Below are 25,048 nucleotides of genomic sequence, written 5' to 3'. Positions count from 1 at the left end.
CTGCCTAACATACTGTCTTTTGGGTATCCAAATTGGATGTAACACATCTTCCCACTCCCTCACCATTTTGTCGACTTTCATTTGCACTTGTACTTGCATGCCTATTTTAACTACCTCTTCCAATTCCTTTTGAACTCTTAAACTCATAGGCATACATTGGTTTTACACTCCAAAATAACCCTTCCAGTCTTTCTGCTCTTGGGGTTCTCTCTTATATCAACCACTCAAAGCTGAGTAAGGTGGAATGATGTGCAGACCCAAGACACCCAAGACCCCATCCACAGTGTATGACCCATGTCTCTGATACAAGGCCAAAAGCCCAAGAGCACCAAACCTCAGACCCCAGTACTGGGCAGCATCAGTCTTTAACAGCCAATAATATTTGAGTAAACATGTTGAGGAACTTGGACGAGGACCTAGCATTCCAATACTCTCTTTTAATTTACTCAATGTCACGTTTCATTACGCTCAGCAATGTTTACAATTAATTTCTCAGAAATGTATGTTTGAATTTCTAGGAAATGTAAACTAACTGTAAACTTCTGTTTTTTTCCTGTCTTCTAGTGTGCCGGCTGACTTGCCACAAGAAATGTGAAATAAAGGTAAGAGCAACAGCTTTTCTCATCTTCCAGGCAATGCACACATAGACATTTCAACACTCTTGTGTTGCATCAACACAATAGGAAGGCAGTCTTGTTAGACAGCTACTGCTTTTAGATGTACTGTAGGTTGTCATAAACTGTCATTCCGACTTATGCCATCACATCCCATCTCTATTTCAAGTGCACGACAGCCTTATGTAGGCATTGTGACAGAACATTCCAAGTGTAACTGTACAAAGACTATTATCCTCTGTTGGCGCTTAGTGCTCTGTTGAGCTCTACTCTCTCTCTCCACCAAAGCCAAGCAGAGCTTATTAGAAGGAAATGTTATGTTGATGAGGCGGATGGAGCCTCGCCTGGAACAGTGTTCCTGCACTCCGAACATCGGAGGAATCTGAAAACAACTCCAAGCTGTCCCAGCATGTGTTTGATTTGGCTGAACCCTTGCATGTTCAAGATCACCCCCTTCTAAAAATGAAGCCCTCGCTGCATTGTCTACTGACTTGTTACATGATGGACTTTTTGTTGTTGAAGCAGGGGCACATAGAAGAAGATCGGACTGAGTGGAGGAAAGAGAAAGAGAAAGGCAGGCAGGGAGGGAGGGCTGGGTGCGGAGACTTTAGACTTATAGCACCCACCCTCCCAATGCGCACACACACACACATGCACGCACGCACACACGCACAAACACACCCAGACCATACATCACCGCCCTTCATCTGGCAGCCATTACTGAAATGGTCCGGAGCTGCCAGCTCTACCCACCACCCTACTCCAGCTCGGACTGACAGGAAATACCAGGGGTGCAAAGCGGCTTGGCAAGGGGGGCAAAGGGTGCCAATGGTTTACCAGTCAGTCTCATAGGAGTGGTGAAGACAAATTAGCACAAGCTGAAGCGCAATGCATCTGGTGGATGATTGTCAATGTTAAAAAAAAAAAAAACGATGTTTGTCTGAAGTCGAAAAAGAAAGAAAATTCACGAGCACCACAATGCCTACTCCACACATGCTCTACCAATGTTGTCTAGCATACAGTTTTGACCAACTCAGATAAATGATTAAATACGTAAGTAAATAAATAGCCGCCCATTGTTTTGAGGGAAAGTTCTGAAGCAGTGAGTAATGACCAGCCCATGTGACCTCTTATCTTCACGGTCTGATGGATCTTAAAATGACAACAAACTGTATTTCAATCAACACTCCCGTGACAAATACACACACGTCCTGTTTTCACATTCATGACCCCACCACTAATCTGACGTTAATAATAAGATTGAAACCAATAGGGGGGGGGGCATACTGTATAAAGCCTGAAATAACAAAAGATGAAATAGTGTTCTCTCTTGTTGGTGTTGTTGTTGGAGTTCTTTGCTAGGAAGAAATGTGTTTGCGAATTCTGTGAAGCCGAGGTTGATTTGTGAAGACGCAGATGCTCTTTCTTCATTAAATTGTGATGCGAGTACAATTCAAAATACTCCCAATCAGCAAACATGGAAAAAAATAGACAAACCTCCCTTTTCTCTAATCATAGAAATGTTCCCTCTGCAATTATCCTTGGCAGCTTGCAATTCACTTTTAGCCTTGACATGAACATGTTTTAATGTAATGAATGATAGTTGATAAAGACTAGCTTGATCGCTATCAGCGGTCAATCAAGCTAGCATGGCCTGAGGACCTGAGTTAATTATTAATCATTTCCAACCAAAGAAGTGAGGTTAAGATGGTCCCATTGCCCCCCATGCTCCATTTTGATTCATATGTGATCTTGTACTTTTGGAATCCAAGTGGTGGTAATAAATCACTAATGCGGAGACAGTTTCCACACTGACTCGCTACAGGGATAAATCTCCACATCCATATTTAGATTAGACTTACACGTACTCCCTGCATAACCTCCGCTACTAAAAACAAATGGTCAGACTGAGTGTAACAACAGTATGTTTCGGTGACTGTGTATGTGTCTGGGTGTGTGTTTTCTGTTTCTGGGCGAGAGAGAGAGAGAGAGAGAGAGAGAGAGGAAGAGCATGTACATTTAAAGGGTGCGAGTGAGTATGTCGGAAGCATTTGGAGACAGGGAAAGGGAGAGAGTGGAAAGATGAATAGAGGCAGCAGAAACAGCAGATGGAGATTTGTGGGATGAGGACTTGTGGGAGAGGATTGTCATTCCTGTTACGGTGCGTGAATGAGGACCCAAAAGCGAATCAACTTAAACAGAGCTTCTTTAATTACCAAACATAGGTAGGCTCAGATGGACCGGCAGATTCCGACAGGACAGGACAAGGTTACAGCAAACATGACGACAGTCTGGTTCAGGCATGAATGACACAAACAAACAAGAATCCGACAAGGACAGGAGCAGAAACAGAGAGAGATATTGGGACCTAATCAGAGGGAAAAAAGGGAACAGGTGGGGAACGGGGTGAATGGGTAGTTAGAGGAGACAAGGGACAGCTGGGGGAAAGCGGGGGAGAAAAGGTAACCTAACACGACCAGCAGAGGGAGACAGGGTGAAGGGAAAGGACAGAGACAAGACAACATGACAGTACATGACAGTACCCCCCCACTCACCGAGCGCCTCCTGGCGCACTCGAGGAGGAAACCTGGCGGCAACGGAGGAAATCATCAATCAGCGCACGGTCCAGCACGTCCCGAGAGGGAACCCAACTCCTCTCCTCAGGACCGTACCCCTCCCAGTCAACTAGGTACTGATGACCACGGCCCCGAGGACGCATGTCCAAGATTTTACGGACCCTGTAGATAGGTGCGCCCTCGACAAGGATGGGGGGGGGGGGGGGGGGAAGACGAGCGGGGGCGCGAAGAACGGGCTTAACACAGGAGACATGGAAGACCGGGTGGACGCGACGAAGATATCGCGGAAGAAGAAGTCGCACTGCGACAGGATTAATGACCTGAGAGATACGGAATGGACCAATGAACCGCGGGGTCAACTTGCGAGAAGCCGTCTTAAGGGGAAGGTTCTGAGTGGAGAGCCAAACTCTCTGACCGCGACAATATCTAGGGCTCTTAGTTCTACGCTTATTAGCAGCTCTCACAGTCTGCGCCCTATAACGGCAAAGTGCAGACCTGACCCTCTTCCAGGTGCGCTCGCAACGTTGGACAAAAGCCTGAGCGGAGGGGACGCTGGACTCGGCGAACTGAGATGAGAACAACGGAGGCTGGTACCCGAGGCTACTCTGAAAAGGAGATAGCCCGGTCGCAGACGAAGGAAGCGAGTTGTGGGCGTATTCTGCCCAGGGGAGCTGTTCTGACCAAGACGCAGGGTTGCGAAAAGAAAGACTGCGTAAGATGCGACCAATAGTCTGATTGGCCCGTTCTGCTTGACCGTTAGACTGGGGGTGAAAGCCGGAAGAGAGACTGACGGAAGCCCCAATCAAACGGCAAAACTCCCTCCAAAATTGAGACGTGAATTGCGGACCTCTGTCCGAAACGACGTCTGACGGAAGGCCATGAATTCTGAAAACATTCTCGATGATGATTTGTGCCGTCTCTTTAGCAGAAGGAAGCTTAGCAAGGGGAATGAAATGAGCCGCCTTAGAGAACCTATCGACAACCGTAAGAATAACAGTCTTCCCCGCTGACGAAGGCAGTCCGGTGACAAAATCTAAGGCGATGTGAGACCACGGTCGAGAGGGAATAGGAAGCGGCCTGAGACGGCCGGCAGGAGGAGAGTTACCGGACTTAGTCTGCGCGCAGACCGAACAAGCAGCCACGAAACGACGCGTGTCATGCTCCCGGGTGGGCCACCAGAAACGCTGGCGAATGGAAGCAAGCGTACCCCGAACGCCAGGGTGGCCGGCTAACTTGGCAGAGTGAGCCCACTGAAGAACGGCCAGACGAGTAGGAACGGGAACGAAAAGAAGGTTCCTAGGACAAGCGCGCGGCGACGGAGTTTGAGTGAGTGCTTGCTTTACCTGCCTCTCAATTCCCCAGACAGTCAACCCGACAACACGCCCCTCAGGGAGAATCCCCTCGGGGTCAGTGGAGGCTACTGAAGAACTGAAGAGACGAGACAAAGCATCAGGCTTGGTGTTCTTAGAGCCCGGACGATAAGAAATCACGAACTCGAAACGAGCGAAAAACAGCGCCCAACGCGCCTGACGCGCATTAAGTCGTTTGGCAGAACGGATGTACTCAAGGTTCCTATGGTCAGTCCAAACGACAAAAGGAACGGTCGCCCCCTCCAACCACTGTCGCCATTCGCCTAGGGCTAACCGGATGGCGAGCAGTTCGCGGTTACCCACATCATAGTTACGTTCCGACGGCGACAGGCGATGAGAAAAATACGCGCATGGGTGGACCTTGTCGTCAGAGAGGGAGCGCTGAGAAAGGATGGCTCCCACTCCCACCTCTGACGCGTCAACCTCGACAACGAACTGTCTAGAGACGTCAGGTGTAACAAGGATAGGAGCGGATGTAAAACGATTCTTGAGGAGATCAAAAGCTCCCTGGGCGGAAACGGACCACTTAAAGCACGTCTTGACAGAAGTAAGGGCTGTGAGAGGAGCTGCCACCTGACCGAAATTACGGATGAAACGACGATAGAAGTTCGCGAAGCCGAGAAAGCGCTGCAGCTCGACGCGTGACTTAGGGACGGGCCAATCAATGACAGCTTGGACCTTAGCGGGATCCATCTTAATGCCTTCAGCGGAAATAACAGAACCGAGAAATGTGACGGAGGAGGCATGAAAAGTGCACTTCTCAGCCTTCACAAAAAGACAATTCTCTAAAAGGCGCTGGAGGACACGTCGAACGTGCTGAACATGAATCTGGAGTGACGGTGAAAAAATCAGGATATCGTCAAGGTAAACGAAAACAAAGATGTTCAGCATGTCTCTCAGGACATCATTGACTAATGCCTGAAAGACAGCTGGAGCGTTAGCGAGGCCGAAAGGAAGAACCCGGTATTCAAAGTGCCCTAACGGAGTGTTAAACGGCGTCTTCCACTCGTCCCCCTCCCTGATGCGCACGAGATGGTAAGCGTTACGAAGGTCCAACTTAGTGAAAAACCTGGCTCCCTGCAGGATCTCGAAGGCTGAAGACATAAGAGGAAGCGGATAACGATTCTTCACTGTTATGTCATTCAGCCCTCGATAATCTATGCAGGGGCGCAGAGACCCGTCCTTCTTCTTGACAAAAAAAAACCCCGCTCCGGCGGGAGAGGAGGAGGGGACTATGGTACCGGCGTCAAGAGCTACAGACAAATAATCTTCGAGAGCCTTACGTTCGGGAGCCGACAGAGAGTATAGTCTACCCCGGGGGGGGGGTGGTTCCCGGAAGGAGATCAATACTACAATCATACGACCGGTGTGGAGGAAGAGAGGTGGCCCTGGACCGACTGAACACCGTGCGCAGATCGTGATATTCCTCCGGCACCCCTGTCAAATCACCAGGCTCCTCCTGTGAAGAAGAGACAGAGGAAACAGGAGGGATAGCAGACATTAAACATTTCACATGACAAGAGACGTTCCAGGAGAGGATAGAATTACTAGACCAATTAATGGAAGGATTATGACAAACTAGCCAGGGATGGCCCAAAACAACAGGTGTAAAAGGTGAACGAAAAATTAAAAAAGAAATGGTTTCACTATGATTACCAGAAACAGTGAGGGTTAAAGGTAGCGTCTCACGCTGAATCCTGGGGAGAGGACTACCATCCAGGGCGAACAAGGCCGTGGGCTCCTTTAACTGTCTGAGAGGAATGTCATGTTCCCGAGCCCAGGTCTCGTCCATAAAACAGCCCTCCGCCCCAGAGTCTATTAAGGCACTGCAGGAAGCTGACGAACCGGTCCAGCGTAGATGGACCGACAAGGTAGTGCAGGATCTTGAAGGAGAGACAGGAGTAGTAGCGCTCACCAGTAGCCCTCCGCTTACTGACGAGCTCTGGCCTTTTACTGGACATGAAGTGACAAAATGACCAGCGGAACCGCAATAGAGACAGAGGCGGTTGGTGATTCTCCGTTCCCTCTCCTCAGTCGAGATGCGGATACCTCCCAGCTGCATGGGCTCAGCACCCGAGCCGGCAGAGGAAGATGGTAGTGATGCGGAGAGGGAGGCGACGGAGAGCGCGAGCTCCTTTCCACGAGCTCGGTGACGAAGATCAACCCGTCGCTCAATGCGAATAGCGAGTTCAATCAAGGAATCCACGCTGGAAGGAACCTCCCGGGAGAGAATCTCATCCTTTACCTCTGCGCGGAAACCCTCCAGAAGACGAGCGAGCAAGGCCGGCTCGTTCCAGCCACTGGAGACAGCAAGAGTGCGAAACTCAATAGAGTAGTCTGTTATGGATCGATTGCCTTGACATAGGGAAGACAGGGCCCTGGAAGCCTCCTCCCCAAAAACAGATCGATCAAAAACCCGTATCATCTCCTCCTTAAAGTCTTGATACTGGTTAGTACACTCAGCCCTTGCCTCCCAGATTGCCGTGCCCCACTCACGAGCCCGTCCAATAAGGAGAGATATGACGTAGGCGACACGAGCAGTGCTCCTGGAGTAAGTGTTGGGCTGGAGAGAAAACACAATATCACACTGGGTGAGGAACGAGCGGCATTCAGTGGGCTCCCCAGAGTAACACGGCGGGTTATTGATTCTGGGCTCCGGAGATTCGAAAGCCCTGGAAGTGGCCGGTGGATCGAGGCGGAGATGGTGAACCTGTTCTGTGAGGTTGGAGACTTGGGTGGCCAGGGTCTCAACGGCATGTCGAGCAGCAGACAATTCCTGCTTGTGTCTGCCTAGCATCGCTCCCTGGATCTCGACGGCTGAGTGGAGAGGATCCGAAGTCGCTGGGTCCATTCTTGGTCGGATTCTTCTGTTACGGTGCGTGAATGAGGACCCAAAAGCGAATCAACTTAAACAGAGCTTCTTTAATTACCAAACATAGGTAGGCTCAGATGGACCGGCAGATTCCGACAGGACAGGACAAGGTTACAGCAAACATGACGACAGTCTGGTTCAGGCATGAATGACACAAACAAACAAGAATCCGACAAGGACAGGAGCAGAAACAGAGAGAGATATTGGGACCTAATCAGAGGGAAAAAAGGGAACAGGTGGGGAACGGGGTGAATGGGTAGTTAGAGGAGACAAGGGACAGCTGGGGGAAAGCGGGGGAGAAAAGGTAACCTAACACGACCAGCAGAGGGAGACAGGGTGAAGGGAAAGGACAGAGACAAGACAACATGACAGTACATGACAATTCCTCTGTTACCCATGGGAAACAGAGCTTTATCCAAACCAACGTGAGGTGTCACTTCGATGTTTGTGTATATATTGCTGTCTGGTGCCAAGGAGATGGAGAAGCGAAGTTATATCTGTGTACAGGTGCTGTTTGCTCTGTGCTGTCATGTCATCGACTAGCAAAATACCAGTGACAAATGAACCTTTCCACTACCCTTTACGCCACACCTCCATGTTTTCCTTATTAACACTATTCTGGAGGTCTTCGGGCCACAGAAAGGAAGGGCCAGTCTCCCGTCACAGAAAGGAAGAGCCAGCCTGTGTGGGACTCTCCCACTCCACTGCTGTGAGAACAGTTCAGGAAGGTAAAACCTAGGGCCTCTACATAGCTCTTAATCAGACATAATACAGCCTGTCCCTTCCCACAGGCTGTAGATGGAGTGGCAATGTGGAGTACCGACGGTGTCTGCTATGAAATCAATGGTACCTTTTGAGCTGTGGTGCACTGAGGTGGAGTGATCAACAAAAGTCTCTATACTAGGGTTTATGGTTGGAGGGGCCTTCATTGGTTGGTGGGGTTTGATGGCAGACTAGATTGGTGTACTACCAGCTTTAGAGTGTCTATTTTGGTCGCTATCTATCTTGCTTATTTCATCTTTATATCTTCAGCTTGATCTGTGTCAACTCCGCAACACAGATTCTAGTTGTCGGAGGTGACACCATCAGTAATTGTTTCTACTGTAATAAATATAGCTGCTCAGTAACGGTTCAGTGGTACTGCCTTGGAGGGGGGCTAGTCTGTGGGTTGGACCTGATGTTCATTCCAAAGGCGAGCAAAATGAAGTGTACGTCTCCAGTGCATCATAAATATAGGTGAATGGAGTTAAGAGGGAAAGCACAATCATTCATTAGGCTCTTCCCCCCGAAGTGAGTCATTATTGGGAAGGCTGTGGCGAGAGTGTGTATCCAACGAACAATTATCGACTCGCCAAAACGTTTCTACAAGGTCGTAATAACGTTATCACACAACCAAATGGGAAGCAGATGAAAACATTTTGTGGGAAGTTTTCTTTTTTTCGCTGGGTGGGGTTGAGTAGGGTTGAGGGTATTACTCCGTCCATACCCAGACAGGAGGTTCATAAAAAGCATTAGGCGGCCATTGGCGGGAGCCAGAAATGTTAGAGGGAACCGCTATCGGACGTGCCAGAGAAATGTGTGTAGATTAGAAACTCAAAGGGTCTTAAATCCAGCCAGAGTCGTCAGACTTAATTACTGTTTGTGGAATCAGTCACTGCCTGGCTAAATCCTTCCTCTTTAAATGTTTCAATTGTCAGTTTGATTTTACAAGATGGGCCATGTGCAAGAAAAGAGGACTTTAAAAAGCCTGAGAAAAAATCTAAATGGAGCTGTGTGTAGTAGCAGTCTGCATACTGTACATAAGCCATGGCAAAATAATTGTTCTTTGAACAAACATTCATGATTCAAGTCTGATTCTGCCACTCCATTTTTTCCTTCGCCAAACATGTTGTCAGTTGACTATAGTCCTTGCCAAAATGCTCTGGCAATTAAATTACTTGTTGCATTATTTGAAGTTGAGCCAATTTCCAGAGAACATTATGGACCTTCATAGGAGTTAGTCTGGATTGAAAGGAGTACCAACCAGGCCAGAGATACAGCTACTGGCATAAAGTGTGTTTTTGGAAGGAAATGAGTAGGCAGGACTGAGAAAGCAGAGTGCGAGAACACAAATACACACTAACTGATCACCCCTCCTACATTTTAGCAGACGCTCTTATCCATAGCGACTTACAGGAGCAATTAGGGTTAAGTGCCTTGCTCAAGGGCACATCGCCAGATTATTGTCTTTGGGATTTGAACGAGCAACCTTTCAGTTACTGGCCCAACGCTCTTAACTGCTAGGCTACCTGCTAGGCTAGGTTACCAACCTACCTCCTATCTACTTAACCCCTACCTATTCTTTCTTTCTTTATTTCTTTCTTCCTTCCACAGTGATGAAGTATGTTTTCATTTTCTCCTGCCTCCCATACAAATTCCCTCACCATCCATCTCTGTATTTTTAACCTCAGAAAAGAAAAGAAAAGCATGTTTTTGTTTGGACTGGACAGCCATTTTGGGCACTTTTGGAAGGCTGTTTTTGCTACTCCTCGCTCCGTTTCCCTTGGCCAGATAGGTCCCGGCCCGAGAGCTAGTTTAATTATATTACCCGCTGATAATGAGAGAGTTATGGCCATGTTGTTTATTGTTTTTGCCACTGGACGAGCTGCAGTTCAGGCGTCTTGTTTAGCTAAATGTAGTGGTAGCTTGGATGACTGTGGTGTTAGCCGAATGCTCCCACCATGTATCAAGCTTTTTGTGTTGTTATAGTCAATAACACTCCCCTCCTCTTGCTACTGGAACTACCATTGGCCAACTTCAGCATTCAATGTTCAGTTGTGGACACGGGGCACAGAAGACAGTGCTTTGCCAGAATACGCAATAGCCTGTCTTTAGCCCCCAAAACATATCAATTGGAGTCATCTTGTGTGCAATCCTTGGAGTCTAGATATAGGTGTAGTCTCATGATGACATGGAACCTTTGTCATGGCTAGGTGTGGCCCAGAGTTGAACATACAGTACATCACTGACTGAAACCCAGTTGGTTTGGCCCAAACATTTGCAGTTGCCATGTGCTACCCACATGCTTTTTCCATTGTGAGTCAAAGGGGAGAGAGAAAAAACATGAAGACTTTCATTTCTGAATCTTTTCCAATTTCATGATTCAGATCTGTATTTATAATAGCATGATGGTTCTATTCAGCATTTTTCTCTGTTTTGGTGGTAATTTAATTTAAAAAACAACACTAATTGGCATGAGAACAATGACTGTCCGTTATTTTCTCTTTATTTACTGTCTCTACCTTTTTGACAAATCCAGGCACCTGTATATACACGTAAGCTCAGAGACACGTCTTTGATATGGTGGTTTGGTTGCTTTAGCTGGCCCAGCTTTCTACTCACCTGAAGGGAACAGAAGTCTGATTTATATGTCTGTGTCTAGCTGTCTCAACTTCACTGCCAGCGAACTTCCTCTGCTGACAAAGCTTGGTACATGTATAAATCTAGATAGCTCCTGTGTTTTCAGTTGATATATCGAAAAATGTTGAGGAAGAAAACACCACAAATTAGTAGGAGCTCCTTCAAGTGAATCAGTGCAGTGTATATTTTAGCAAGATGAGGCTGAGGGTGTCCTAAAATATATACTGTACATACGTACAGTACATTTAGATTCAGGCCCCACCAGTATTTAGTTGGAGTATCTCATCCTCTCTGAGGTAAGTTTTTGGAACACAACCCCAGAAGAGTCTGTCTTGTCCTTCCTTAATCTCTTGTTCCGTCTTGCTTGCTCTTACTTACCTCCTGTAACGGCAGCTGTCAAGATCATTTGGCATGTGCTCGCTCCTCTCCTGTTCCAATGACTTACCTCAGATACGATACTTTGCCATTGGAGGCTGATTTATCGCGCAGAGGGTAATTGGAAAGCTGTGTCGTTGTTGCAGAGGACGAGGGAAGCTTTTTCATTATCTTAGATTTTGGCTAGAGTAAGAGTTTGGCATGGAAGACGAATGGGCATGAGGGATGTATCTTTTCTGCTTAGAATGGCAAAGAGAAATGCGTAAGAGGAAATGTTCCAGAGGATGTTCTGCTTCTCATTCCTCTTTTCGACCCACCCTAGTTCTCTGCTTCTGCCCCCATTTCAGTTTCCAAGTTCAGTTAAAAAAAAACATTGTTTCTTCTTTATTCCTCAATGCTAGTCACCCAAACCCAAGAAGTCCTATGAAACAGCTTTGGACCCAAGTCTCACACATCCCATCGTCTCATTCCCATTTTCAAACCCCAGCCCCACACCCATGCTGCTCTCTCTACTTGTGTTCTTTGACTGTTTAACACCCCCCAAAAAATCAGATCAAATCAGATCAAATCAAACTGATCTATGTTAGTCGGTAACACATGAAAACAATGGTTTTAGAAGCAGGGCCTTTTTCCTCATCACAGGGTGTGTTTATTCACACTGCAGACAATACTGTACAGAACTAGGATCTTAATTTGAGCCAGTTTGCTACAGAAGGAAAATAATCATGAAGCAATTATTATGTGGATTATAATTAATGGAAATTTTTGTAGGGGTTGATACATTTTTCATAAGCAGTTTTAAACCTAAAACACACTACAGGTTTAAAAAGTTTTCTCCTGCAACAGGGAGATCAAATTCAGATCCTACATCTGTACTCTCCCCTCAGCCAAAGACCATATCATCGGATAGATATTATGTACCATTGTAATAAGTCTTCATTCCTCTTAGGTAACAGTGAGTTGAAAGACAAACAGTCGAACAACTCAACTGGGTCGACCCCCATCTCGCTTCGAGTGTGTGCCCATGCCTTCAAGTCCAAAAGCTGTTGGTGGACTCCTTCGAGGAACAGCGCTGAGAACTTCCTTCCTTTTGTATGATTGAGACTGCAGAGAAAACTGCAGAGAAAACGTGATACCCAGGAAATGGGTGTGGAAGTTGCTATCCATGTGGGATATGGGCAGGCCTGCGAGCTGGTGAAGAGCAGAAAGGAGAAGGGAAAATATTTTGTGAATGCATTGGGTCTTTGCCACAAGATCAGCAAGTTGTTCAAGTGACCAGCCATCTACATCAGGCGTTATCAGTCTTTATATCAAATCAACAATCTGGTACAGTCTTAAAGATAATGTCATTAGAAGTCATGGGATAGGGCGTCATTCTTGCCCCTGCCCAGTGGTGTCCTGTTCATTCCAAAGGAAACAAAAGAAAAAAGCAACACATTGGCCATGGGATCAGTCATATGGACAGGGTTTGGTGATTCTTATTGAGTTATGAAGAGATGCTTTAATGGGTATTAAGGATGTATTCGATATCTGACCGCCTGTTGTTTTGAAGACTCAACTGTAGGTCCAATTTTAATAAGGTGTGTTAGTGCTGGGTTAGAGCAAAAATGTGCACCACCTGGCAGATCCCTAGTAATGGAATCAGAACCACTGTGCTAGTGGACGTGTCACTGTGTTAGGGTTCAAATAACTTTCACTGCCTACAGTGCTGGCAGGGCCTTGTAACACATGTGGAGAATGATTGCACATTAAACGTGTGGCCTTTCAAGTCAACTGTAAGAAGAAGAACAACAACAAGAAGAAATACATATGTTTAGTTGTTCTGCTCACTCCTCTCCTCTGTCTCTTCCGGTGCTGAGTTGTAGCGCATGGCTGCGTCTTTTCTAAGTAAACGTGCCACGTGCATAGATGCAGGAGAGAAGACAAACAGAAACGCCCAACCTTTGGCAAGATGGAGTAATCAAGAGTCTCTGGAAAGAATGCAAAGAGGCCAAGTGAGTAAGAGTATGAATGGGGGGAGAGAAGAAGAGAGAAGAGAAATAAAGACCGAGACAGAAGTATGATGAAAGATGGGATAACCTGACCATGAATTGATACTGATTGATGCTGATTGAATACTGAATGTGTTTACCTATCAAAGCCTGACTAAAGATTAGTTATATCTAATCCCCCCTCACTTACGCAACCAACCTGCGACAGTTCATTCAACCAGGCCTGAATAATGTACAATGTAGCCCTGGTGTTGACATTCACTTGCTGTGACACGCTAGCATTGCCTGGGCGTTGTTCTGATGTTCCACGGGGGGACTGGTGTTGTTGTTGAGAAACCCTGAGTCAGCCTCAGGAGACTCTGCCTTAGAACAGAGACAGCTGTGTCCTGTGTCCTCGCCCAGAAACTCTCTCCATCTCTCTGTCTGCCATCATGTTCTGAGCGGTCATGCATGCCGGTCAGCTAACTACAGCTGACCCGCCACTGGTAGATCATAGAGCTCTGTGTTGCACAAGCATTGCGGCAATTGCTCTGCCAATGTGACCTAACTTTTTAGTGCCCTCAACTGTATACTGTATTTTTTTTAATATATTTTTTTATTTCACCTTTATTTATCCAGGTAGGCCAAGTTCTCATTTACAACTGCGACCTGGCCAAGATAAAGCAAAGCAGTGCAACACAAACAACACAGAGTTACACATGGGATAAACAAACAGAGTCAATAACACAGTAGAAAAAATGTATATACAGTGTGTGCAAATGTTGTAAGATTAGGGAGGTAAGGCAATAAATAGGCCATTGTGGTGAAATAATTACAATTTAGCATTAACACTGGAGTGATAGATGTGCAGAAGATGATATGCATGTAGATATACTGGGATACTGGGGTGCAAAGGAGCAAAAGAATAAATAACAATATGGGGATGAGGTAGTTGGGGGGGCTATTTACAGATGGGCTGTGTACAGGTGGAATGATCGGTAAGCTGCTCTGACAGCTGATCCTTAAAGTTAGTGAGGGAGATATAAGTCTCCAGCTTCAGTGATTTTTGCAATTCGTTCCAGCCATTGGCAGCAGAGAACTGGAAGGAAAGACGGCCAAAGCAGGATTTGGATTTGGAATGACAAGTGAAATATACCTGCTGGAGCTCATGCTACTGGTGGGTGCTGCTATGGTGACCAGTGAGCTGACATAAGGCGGGGCTTTAAATAGAAAAGACTTATAGATGACCTGGAGCCAGTGGGTTTGGTGACAAATATGAAGTGAGGGCCAGCCAACGAGAGCATACAGGTTGCATTGGTGGGTAGTATATGCGGCTTTGGTGACAAAACGGACTGTGATAGACTACATCCAATTTGCTGAGTAGAGTGTTGGAGGCTGTTTTGTAAATGACATCGCCGAAGTCGAGGATCGGTAGGATAGTCAGTTTTACGAGGGTATGTTTAGCATCGTAAGTGAAGGATGCTTTGTTGCGAAATAGGAAGCCGATTCTAGATTTAATTTTGGATTGGAGATCCTTAATGTGAGTCTGGAAGGAGAGTTTACGGTCTAACCAGACACCTAGGTATTTGTAGTTGTCCACACACCCGCGGGCGGGTGCGGGCAGCGATCGGTTGAAGAGCATGTATTTTGTTTTATTTGCATTTAAGAGCAGTTGGAGTCCACGAAAGGAGTGTTGTATGGCATTGAAGCTCAGAGTTTTGTTAACACAGTGTCCAAAGAAGGGCCAAAAGTATACAGAATTGTGTCGTCTGCAAGAGTTGGCCTGAGAATTTAACCTGTGCACCCCCATAGAGACTGCCCGAGGTCCGGACAACATGCCCTCCGATTTGACACACTGAACTCAATCTGAGAAGTAGTTGGTGAAGCAGGCGAGGCAGTCATTTGAGAAACCAAGACTGTTGAGTCTGCCGATAAGAATGCAGTGATTGACAGAGTCGAAAGCCTTGGCCAGGTCGATGAAGACGGCTGCACAGTACTGTCTTTTATTGATGGCGGTTATGATGTCGTTTAGAACCTTGAGCGTGGCTGAGGTGCACCCATGACCAGCTCAGAAACCAGATTGCTTAGCGGAGAAGGTACGGTGGGCATCGAAATGGTCGGTGATCTGTTTGTTAACTTGGCTTTCGAAGACTTTAGAAAGGCAGGGCAGGATAGATATAGGTCTGTAACAGTTTGGGTCTAGAGTGTCTCCCCCTTTGAAGCTGGGGATGATCTCGGCAGCATTCTAGTCTTTAGGGATCTCAGACGATACGAAAGAGAGGTTCATCAGACTAGTAATAGGGCTTGCATTAATTGCGGCTAATAATTTTAGAAAGAGAGGGTCCAGATTGTCTAGCCCAGCTGATTTGTATGGGTCCAGATTTTGCAGCTCTTTCAGAACATTAGCTATCTGGATTTGGGTGAAGGAGAAGTGGGGGAGGATTGGGCAAGTTGCTGTGGGGGGTGCAGAGCGTTTGGCCGGGGTAGGGGTAGCCAGGTGGAAAGCATGGCCAGCCGTAGAAAAATGCTAATTGAAATTCTCGAATATCGTAGATTTATCGGTGGTGACAATGTTTCCTAGCCTCAGTGCAGTGGGCAGCTGGGAGGGCAGCTTATTCTCCATGGAATTTACAGTGTCCCAGAACTTTTTGGTGTTTGTGCTATATGTTGCAAATTTCTGTTTGAAAAAGCTAGCCTTTCCTTTCCTAACTGCCTGTGTATATTGGTTCCTAACTTCCCTGAAAAGTTGCATATCGCGGGGGCTATTGGATGCTAATGCAGTACACCACAGAATGTTTTTGTGCTGGTCAAGGGTAGTCTTGGTTCACTCCAAGTCTGGAGTGAACCAAGGGCTGTATCTGTTCTTAGTTCTACATTTTTTGAAAAGGGCAAGCTTATTTAAGATGGTGAGGAAAGCACTTTTAGAATAACCAGGCATCCTCTACTGACGGATTGAGGTTAATATCCTTCCATGATACCCGGGCCAGGTCAATTAGAAAGGCCTGCTCGCTGAAGTGTTTTAGGGAGCATTTGACAATGATGAGGCGTGGTCATTTGACCAGGCAATGAGGCAGTGATTGCTGAGATCCTGGTTGAAGACAGCAGAGGTGTATTTAGAGGGCAGGTTGGTCAGGATGATATCTATGAGGGTGCCCGTGTTTACGGATTTAGGGTTGTACCTTGTAGGTTCCTTGATAATTTGTGTGAGATTGAGGGCATCTACCTTAAATTGTAGGGCGTCTGGGGTGTTAAGCATATCCCAGTTTAGGTTACCTAACAGTACGAACTCTGAAGATAAATGTTGGGCAATTAATTCAAATTAGTTCACATATGGTGTCCAGTGCCCAGTCTTTAAAAAGTGGCAACAGTTAGAGGCTTGTTTCTGGAAAGGTGTTTTTTTAAAAGGAGAAGCTCAAACTGTTTGTCACAGACCTGGATAGCATGACAGAACTCTGCAGACTATCTCTGCAGTAGATTGCAACTCTGCCCCCTTTGTCAATTCTATCTCGGCGGAAAATGTTGTAGTTGGGTTGGAAAAGTCTGAATTTTTGGTGGTCTTCCTAAGCCAGGATTCAGACACGACTAGTACATCAGGGTTGGTGGAGTGTGCTCAAGCAGTGAATAAAACAAACTTAGGGAGGAGGCTTCTGATGTTAACATGCATGAAACCAAGGCTTTTACGGTTACAGAAGTCAACAAATGATAGCGCCTGGGGAATAGAAGTGGACCTGGGGGCTACAGGGCCTGGGTTAACCTCTACATCACCAGAGGAACAGAGGAGGAGTAGGATGAGGGTACGGCTAAAGGTTATAAGAACTGGTCGTCTAGTGCATTGGGAACAGAGAATCAAACCAGCATATTTCTGGGCGTGGTAGAATAGGTTCAGGGCATAATGTACAGACAAGGGTATGGTAGGATGTGAGTACAGTGGAGGTAAACCAAGGTGTCGAGTAACGATGAGAGAGGTTTCGTCTCTGGATGCACTAGTTAAGCCAGGTGTGGTCTCCACATGTGTGTGGGGTGGGACAAAAGAGCTATCTAAGGCAAGTTGAGTGGGACTGAGGGCTCTACATTGAAAGAAAACAATAAGAACTAGCCAAGACAGCAGTAGACAAATCACAGGTGTTGATCAGGAGAACTAAGACAACAACTGGTAAATGGCAATGAATGGGCAGAGTGGGTCAGTTAGGTACATACAGGACCTGAGTTCGAGGCTGGGGCCGACAGGGAAACAAAATGGGGTACTGTGTTATTGAAACAGTCCAGTGGGCATCAGCTGTGTAGCTGAGTGATCACAGGGTCAAAAGAGCAGCAATAGGTGAGTCTGGGTGCTGTTCGGTAGTCCCTACTACGCTAGGCAAGCAGGGGACACAGTGTTCAGAAAGCTAGCGGACCGGGGCTAGGAGATGGTTCTTCGGTGACATCGTAATAGAATAGCCTGTTGAGACCACATCGGGCGATCACGTCGGCAGTCCAGTCGTGATGGATCGGCGGGGCTCCATGTCGACAATAAATGGTCCAGGCCAATTGGCAAAAGAGGATTTGTAGCCCTAGAATTATCTGGTATATGGGCCTAGCTCGAGGCTAGCTCAATGCTATCTGGTGCTTGCTTCGGGACAGAGGCGTTAGCTAACAGTAGCCACTTGTTTGCAACTAGCTAGCTGAGATGATCCGGTGTAATGATCCGGAGCGGCAGGAATCCGGTGATGTGGTAGAGATAAGCAGTCCGATATGCTCTGGGTTGATATTGCCCTCTGCAGACTGGCAGGTATTGTCCGAGCAAAGGCTGGCTGGTGACCGAGCTTAAGGTGAAGACCGTTAGCCATGGCTAACAAAGACTAGTAGCTAGTTAGCTGGCTAGCTTCTGATGGAGATTCCAGTTATAAGGAATAAAATAGCAGATCCGTATCACATTGGGTGAGGCGGGTTGCAGGAAAGTATATTTAGTTCGTAGATAGAAAGTGAGTATAAGATATATACAAAAAAACTAGCTATTTACATGGGATAAGACAAAGACAAACACACACGTCCGACTGCTACGCCATCTTGGAGAAATATGTATGTGTGCAGTGTCAAGGGGGTCGACAATAAAAGACAGCAAATAGACACATTTCCATTTGACAATGAACAAAAATAAATATTCTATTTAATTCTATTATCTTTCACCCAATCAGTTCAATCCACAAACCTCACATTATTGTTATGATAGTGTCATAAAAAGGTTGGGTGATGTGTAGCAAGATGTTCTGGTGATGTGTAGCAAGATGTTCTGGTGATGTGTAGCAAGATGTTCTGGTGATGTGTAGCAAGATGTTCTGGCAATGTGTAGCAAGATGTTCTGGTGATGTGTAGCAAGATGTTCTGGTGATGTGTAGCAACATGTTCTGGCGATGTGTAGCAAGATGTTCTGGTGATGTGTAGCAAGATGTTCTGGTGATGTGTAGCAAGATGTTCTGATGATGTGTAGCAAGAGGTTCTATGGTCTTACTTTCCTAATATAAATCTGTTTAGTCTAGTCTAGTCATTCTGTTTCTATATGTTTCCTCTCGATGGCGTTCCAGGAATGCAACGCTGTGGGATGCACATCTTTATTCTATTTTGCTCCGGCAGGCGTCTGTTTGCTCATACCTTCACACCACAAGCAGACTGGTATTTTCTTCCCTGATGCTGTACTGTACTGTACCTCTCCCATCAGACACCTCCCTCCCTGACGGTGAGTCCTGGCAGTGTCAGCGCTGATTACAGGCAGCTACAAGGGGATAATACAGCTAATAAAAACCAGGACACAGGAAATATGCCAGACCCATAACATATTAGCACTTAACTCAGGCATATTCTCACACACACTGCACATACCTCACCAAGATACTGAACACACCTATGAATAGCCTTCACACACATTCACACTCCTTAAAAACCAGGGAAGTTCCCAGACCCATTGAGTCTCGTCCGTTCATTTACTTTACTGTACATGATGGTATTTGCTAGCTAGCTGACGTAAACCACCATGTTGTTTTGTTGCTAATACAACAAGCATTGTGTCCTCCCCCCACCCACTCACCCACCCATCCACCCACCCTTCCTTCCTTCCTTCCTACTCCTTGTCATTAATTGTGGATTAAACAACACATACAGAACAGGCATCTGGTGAACACAACTGCAGGAATGAACTCCTAGCCTAGGTGTTACTTTGAAAGTGCTGCCATGTAATTATTCCGACCCAACTTCAAAGAAGATGGTCAATCTTTCCATGCGGAACATAGTGTAATTGTGTGTTCCAAAATGTTTGCCATATAAGCATAAGTGGTAGCGTGCTTGTTGAGAGTCGACTACTGTTTGTTGTAGATGTCAAATATACTCTTGAGGTTATGGAAATATGATGTCATTGTTATTGTCAGAGGATATGACAGCTACTACAACATAAGGATGGTTAACATATTACTGTTATGTGTCGACTCACCGCTTTGGACATTGTGGTTCTTTGCCTATACTATGCTTATTATTTATTTCGCCTGAAGGCTTAAAAGCCCACACCAGTAGAAATCCACTTTTTCCAGCTGAAAGACGATGGCCAGAGCTTACCCATGATGTTGCTCAACAATTGAAGTCAATAGTTATCATTTTTGTCAAGTATGATATATTTGGGCTTGAAGTGACAAATCTGAATTGTGCACTTTGTGCAATTCCATGTGAATGCGGTGTCTTGTCCTGTGATATGATATACTAATTATTTTCAGCCTACATTTGTTTCATTTCAGGGTTTTACCTCTCATTTAATCCTGCATGGGCTGGCTTGGCTTTGCTGTACCGTGGCCGAAACCTACCAACAGCTTACCTACCAAAGGTTGCACCTTGTCCTTTACAATGTCGAAAAACGCATATCAGCTATCTTTGAATGATTATCCATATTACCGGAGATTCATTTTATTATTTCAAACTATTTCTATGGCGGATTTGCATCTGCAATGTACAGAAGATGCGAAAACGTTGGAGATAACAATAGATGAGGAAGTCAAAACCCAGCAACAACAGATAACATTAGCTAGCTAGATAAGGTTAGCATGCTAGCTAGCTACAACGACTACTGTCAGTGCCGTAATTTCCTTGTGGAAATCATTTCCTTGTGGAAATTACCACACCCAATTCATGAATAAGTAGTTCGTCTGAGGTGAAACCTTAACGTGGATTTCCTCTCTAGGACAGGTGAAATAGTGGCGGCAACTTCCTCTGGGGGGGTTGGGGGGTGCTTTAAAGTTGATCTGTATTCAATGCTACCTTAATATGTACAGTGCCTTGCGAAAGTATTCGGCCCCCTTGAACTTTGCGACCTTTTGCCACATTTCAGGCTTCAAACATAAAGATATAAAACTGTATCTTTTTGTGAAGAATCAACAACAAGTGGGACACAATCATGATGTGGAACGACATTTATTGGATATTTCAAACTTTTTTAACAAATCAAAAACTGAAAAATTGGGCGTGCAAAATTATTCAGCCCCCTTAAGTTAATACTTTGTAGCGCCACCTTTTGCTGAAATTACAGCTGTAAGTCGCTTGGGGTATGTCTCTATCAGTTTTGCACATCGAGAGACTGACATTTTTTCCCATTCCTCCTTGCAAAACAGCTCGAGCTCAGTGAGGTTGGATGGAGAGCATTTGTGAACAGCAGTTTTCAGTTCTTTCCACAGATTCTCGATTGGATTCAGGTCTGGACTTTGACTTGGCCATTCTAACACCTGGATATGTTTATTTTTGAACCATTCCATTGTAGATTTTGCTTTACGTTTTGGATCATTGTCTTGTTGGAAGACAAATCTCCGTCCCAGTCTCAGGTCTTTTGCAGACTCCATCAGGTTTTCTTCCAGAATGGTCCTGTATTTGGCTCCATCCATCTTCCCATCAATTTTAACCATCTTCCCTGTCCCTGCTGAAGAAAAGCAGGCCCAAACCATGATGCTGCCACCACCATGTTTGACAGTGGGGATGGTGTGTTCAGCTGTGTTGCTTTTACGCCAAACATAACGTTTTGCATTGTTGCCAAAAAGTTCAATTTTGGTTTCATCTGACCAGAGCACCTTCTTCCACATGTTTGGTGTGTCTCCCAGGTGGCTTGTGGCAAACTTTAAATGACACTTTTTATGGATATCTTTAAGAAATGGCTTTCTTCTTGCCACTCTTCCATAAAGGCCAGATTTGTGCAATATACGACTGATTGTTGTCCTATGGACAGAGTCTCCCACCTCAGCTGTAGATCTCTGCAGTTCATCCAGAGTGATCATGGGCCTCTTGGCTGCATCTCTGATCAGTCTTCTCCTTGTATGAGCTGAAAGTTTAGAGGGACGGCCAGGTCTTGGTAGATTTGCAGTGGTCTGATACTCCTTCCATTTCAATATTATCGCTTGCACAGTGCTCCTTGGGATGTTTAAAGCTTGGGAAATCTTTTTGTATCCAAATCCGGCTTTAAACTTCTTCACAACAGTACCTCGGACCTGCCTGGTGTGTTCCTTGTTCTTCATGATGCTCTCTGCGCTTTTAACGGACCTCTGAGACTATCACAGTGCAGGTGCATTTATACAGAGACTTGATTACACACAGGTGGATTGTATTTATCATCATTAGTCATTTAGGTCAACATTGGATCATTCAGAGATCCTCACTGAACTTCTGGAGAGAGTTTGCTGCACTGAAAGTAAAGGGGCTGAATAATTTTGCACGCCCAATTTTTCAGTTTTTGATTTGTTAAAAAAGTGTGAAATATCCAATAAATGTCGTTCCACTTCATGATTGTGTCCCACTTGTTGTTGATTCTTCACAAAAAAATACAGTTTTCTATCTTTATGTTTGAAGCCTGAAATGTGGCAAAAGGTCGCAAAGTTCAATGGGGCCGAATACTTTCGCAAGGCACTGTAGATAATTGTCACTAATTTGATTTAGATTTTTGACTAGATTTCATGAAAAAGCACTACATTAAATGTAAATCACAATGTTTAGTAGCTGAAAGTCTGTTGTTGTTTCCTTATGAAACATAATCATAGTATCAATAGATCACTAGAACACAAGGGACTAAACCAGGGGTGACAAACTCATTTTGCCACATTCGATTTTCAATGAGGTCTGGGGGGACGCACTGAAAATGTGTAATATTTCCTCTGCGTCAAAATTTCCCCAAAATCATCCTCTATCCATCATTTAAAAAAAAAGTTATACGCTCCCTGGTGGTCTATCTTTCATTTAGGTGATTATTAGCGAGCTGGATACAGTAAACAACATCTGTATGAATGTAGGTCCGTTATTATTACTACACAGTCTCTATTTTAGTCATTTGAAAGACCCTACAGGACTAAGCTATTGTTTCAAGGGATATTGGAGCTTTTCTGAAGCTTCTCAGTTTGTGTGTGTGTGTGTGTGTGTGTGTGTGTGTGTGTGTGTGTGTGTGTGTGTGTGTGTGTGTGTGTGTGTGTGTGTGTGTGTGTGTGTGTGTGTGTTTGTGACTGTGTCTGTGAATGTGTGTGTGAAAGAGGGAGAGAGAGGCAAGACATGAGCTTGTCAACTCGTATTTAACCTGTAACCCGAGAACCTGATAACAACGAGAGGGAGAAAAAAAAGGGGGCTTTCGTCTTGTGTCAAGCTCAAGTCCAACCCCTGCACTCCTTGGGAAATGTACCTAGATATACTTCTGATGTTTTTTTCCCCTCTCTCCTTGCTTGCGAGCATGTGCTCAGAGTGAGAGAGAGAGTAAAGGAGGAAGGAGTGACTAAGTGAGAGGGAGGAGAGCAAGGAGAGAAATAGCGAGAGAGCGGAGAGAGAGAAAGGGGGGATTAGCAATAGCCCGCAGCCAGACTTTCCCAATTTGTTGGTGCTGAGTGCTGCAGTGTGCTGTTCCAGATCTTGGGTGTTAGGGCTCACTATTTGGCCCTCTTCGTGGCACTTGACCGTATAAAGAGACTTGAGACATTTCTATGCTCATTTTTCTGGCAAGAGGGAGAGAGGAACGAAAAGCCAGAGCTATTAGCGTGGAGCCTTGTGAAGCCAGAAAAATACATACCTCTCTCTCTCTCACACACACCTCCACGATCTCTCCAGCCTAGGTAGGCAGCCTTTGGATTACCCCATCTAGTGTGCATGCCGACAAAGCAAGCCATTCTCTGCCTCTCTGCACACTGAAAGAAAGGACGATGTCGCACTAAACGTGGAAACAGCAAAAGAAGGAACGAGTGAAAGAGAGAGAGAGACAGTGAGAGAGGATGGCTACGGCTGTGTATCAGGTAAGAAGAACAGGCTGGTCCCACGCTCCTCTCGTTTGTGAGGAGAGCGCTTGTTTACCCGGTAGTTATGTCTGGGATTTGAGCTAGGTAGTCTCCGGTCTAGGTTGTGCAACTCCAGCGGTGAATGGAATAGCAACCCCTGGCACTGGCACACTGTGTTTGCTTGTTCTGCATAAAGAAACAGCAAGTTCTAAGTGCTCTCAGATGTGTGTGTGTGTCTGTGTGTGTGACAGACAGACAGACAGGCATAACGAGAATAATGAGACAGAATGAGAAGGGAACAGGGGTGTGTGCACTGTCCATGTGAAATAGAGGATCACCTTTCAGTTCACTACATGCACTTCCATGTGGTAGACAGTAGTTAGTTTATTGGTACCATCGTGTTATGGTCCATTTAGCATGCTTTGGGTGGTCCCGTGTTGTCAAACTGTTCAGAGCTTGTTCTCAGGACATAAAATGGCTTTTGCCCCCTTTACTGAAGGATTTTTTTTTGTGTGTGTTTGTGTGTGTGTGTGTGTGTGTGAGTGTGTGAGTCTTCTTTGAGGGTGTGTGTTAGAGAAAATGAGGGGTAGTTGGAGAGTTATGTGTGTATCTGACAGGAATGACAAATATGGCTATAAGTGGCGGGCAATAGGTGTTCTCCTTGAGGGTTGTTTGTGTGTGTGCGTCTGGGTCTGCATGTGCTGCCGGACCTGCCTCTCCCCTGTACCGTTATCTCTGCCTCTACTGTAGCTCACTCCCCTTTTGACTCAGAGGCTCCATATATGTAGTTGTGGGTCCATCCATATAATTAATAATGCCTTATAATGCTTGTGAGGTGAGACATACTGCATGAAGTCATTCTCCTTAAATGTATAAGCTGTGTATGTGTGTATGTTGTTTGAGAAGTCAGAGGTGTGTGTGTGTGTGTGTGTGTGTGTGTGTGTGTGTGTGTGTGTGTGTGTGTGTCCACGCAGCACCCAACACTAGACCCTGACCCTGCTCCCTGTCCAATAATAACCACAGTCACTCCGTCTCAACCGTGAGAAACTAACAGCAGTTTGGGAATTTTTGGCTCTTATAGCAGATGCAATTGCATCCAATTTGCGTCAAATTGGGGGGAAAAGAGCAACAGAATAGGGAGAAAACTTAGAGAGTATTCATCAGTGAGTTTGGAGCTCGTGGGAAATGAGCAGTGTTTGCTCTTAAAGACATCCCAGAGGTAATGTATACAACATTGTGTGTGTGTGTGTGTGTGTGTGTGTGTGTGTGTGTGTGTGTGTGTGTGTGTGTGTGTGTGTGTGTGTGTGTGTGTGTGTGTGTGTGTGTGTGTGTGTGTGTGTGTGTGTGTGTGTGTGTGTGTTTGTGTTTGAGTGTGGCGCACCCCTGTTCATCAGTCTCCAAGTATCTCTCCCCCTCTTGCTTCTTCCCATTATTAGTCCAGTCCTGGACAGAATTCCTCCCCGCTTGCCTCACCATATCAGGAATTCCTTGTTCATGTATGGCCAAGAGAAATGTGAACCAATATGGACCGTCTCACTAGAACATTGGGATGAAGCTTGTTTTGTGTGGGAATACTGTACCTATAGCATCCATTGGCAGGGAACCCGAGAGAGACTTGGTTTCAG

The 25,048-nt window shown here is 45.7% G+C and overlaps 1 protein-coding gene across 1 annotated transcript in view; it reads left to right on the top strand.

Moving 5' to 3' along the window:
• tns1b (tensin 1b) overlaps positions 1-25,048 on the top strand; it is a 304,662-nt gene that overhangs the window by 148,363 nt on the left and 131,251 nt on the right. Inside the window, exon 3 of the mRNA XM_036958729.1 lies at positions 565-602. Coding sequence (XP_036814624.1) covers positions 565-602 — 38 coding nt within the window. The remainder of the gene's footprint in view (positions 1-564; positions 603-25,048) is intronic.

The sequence above is a fragment of the Oncorhynchus mykiss genome, chromosome 22 (assembly GCF_013265735.2).
Source record: "Oncorhynchus mykiss isolate Arlee chromosome 22, USDA_OmykA_1.1, whole genome shotgun sequence".
Taxonomy (NCBI): Eukaryota; Metazoa; Chordata; class Actinopteri; order Salmoniformes; family Salmonidae; genus Oncorhynchus; species Oncorhynchus mykiss.
The sequence above is the reverse complement of the archived record's forward strand: the minus strand, read 5'-3'. Positions and strand labels throughout refer to the sequence as shown.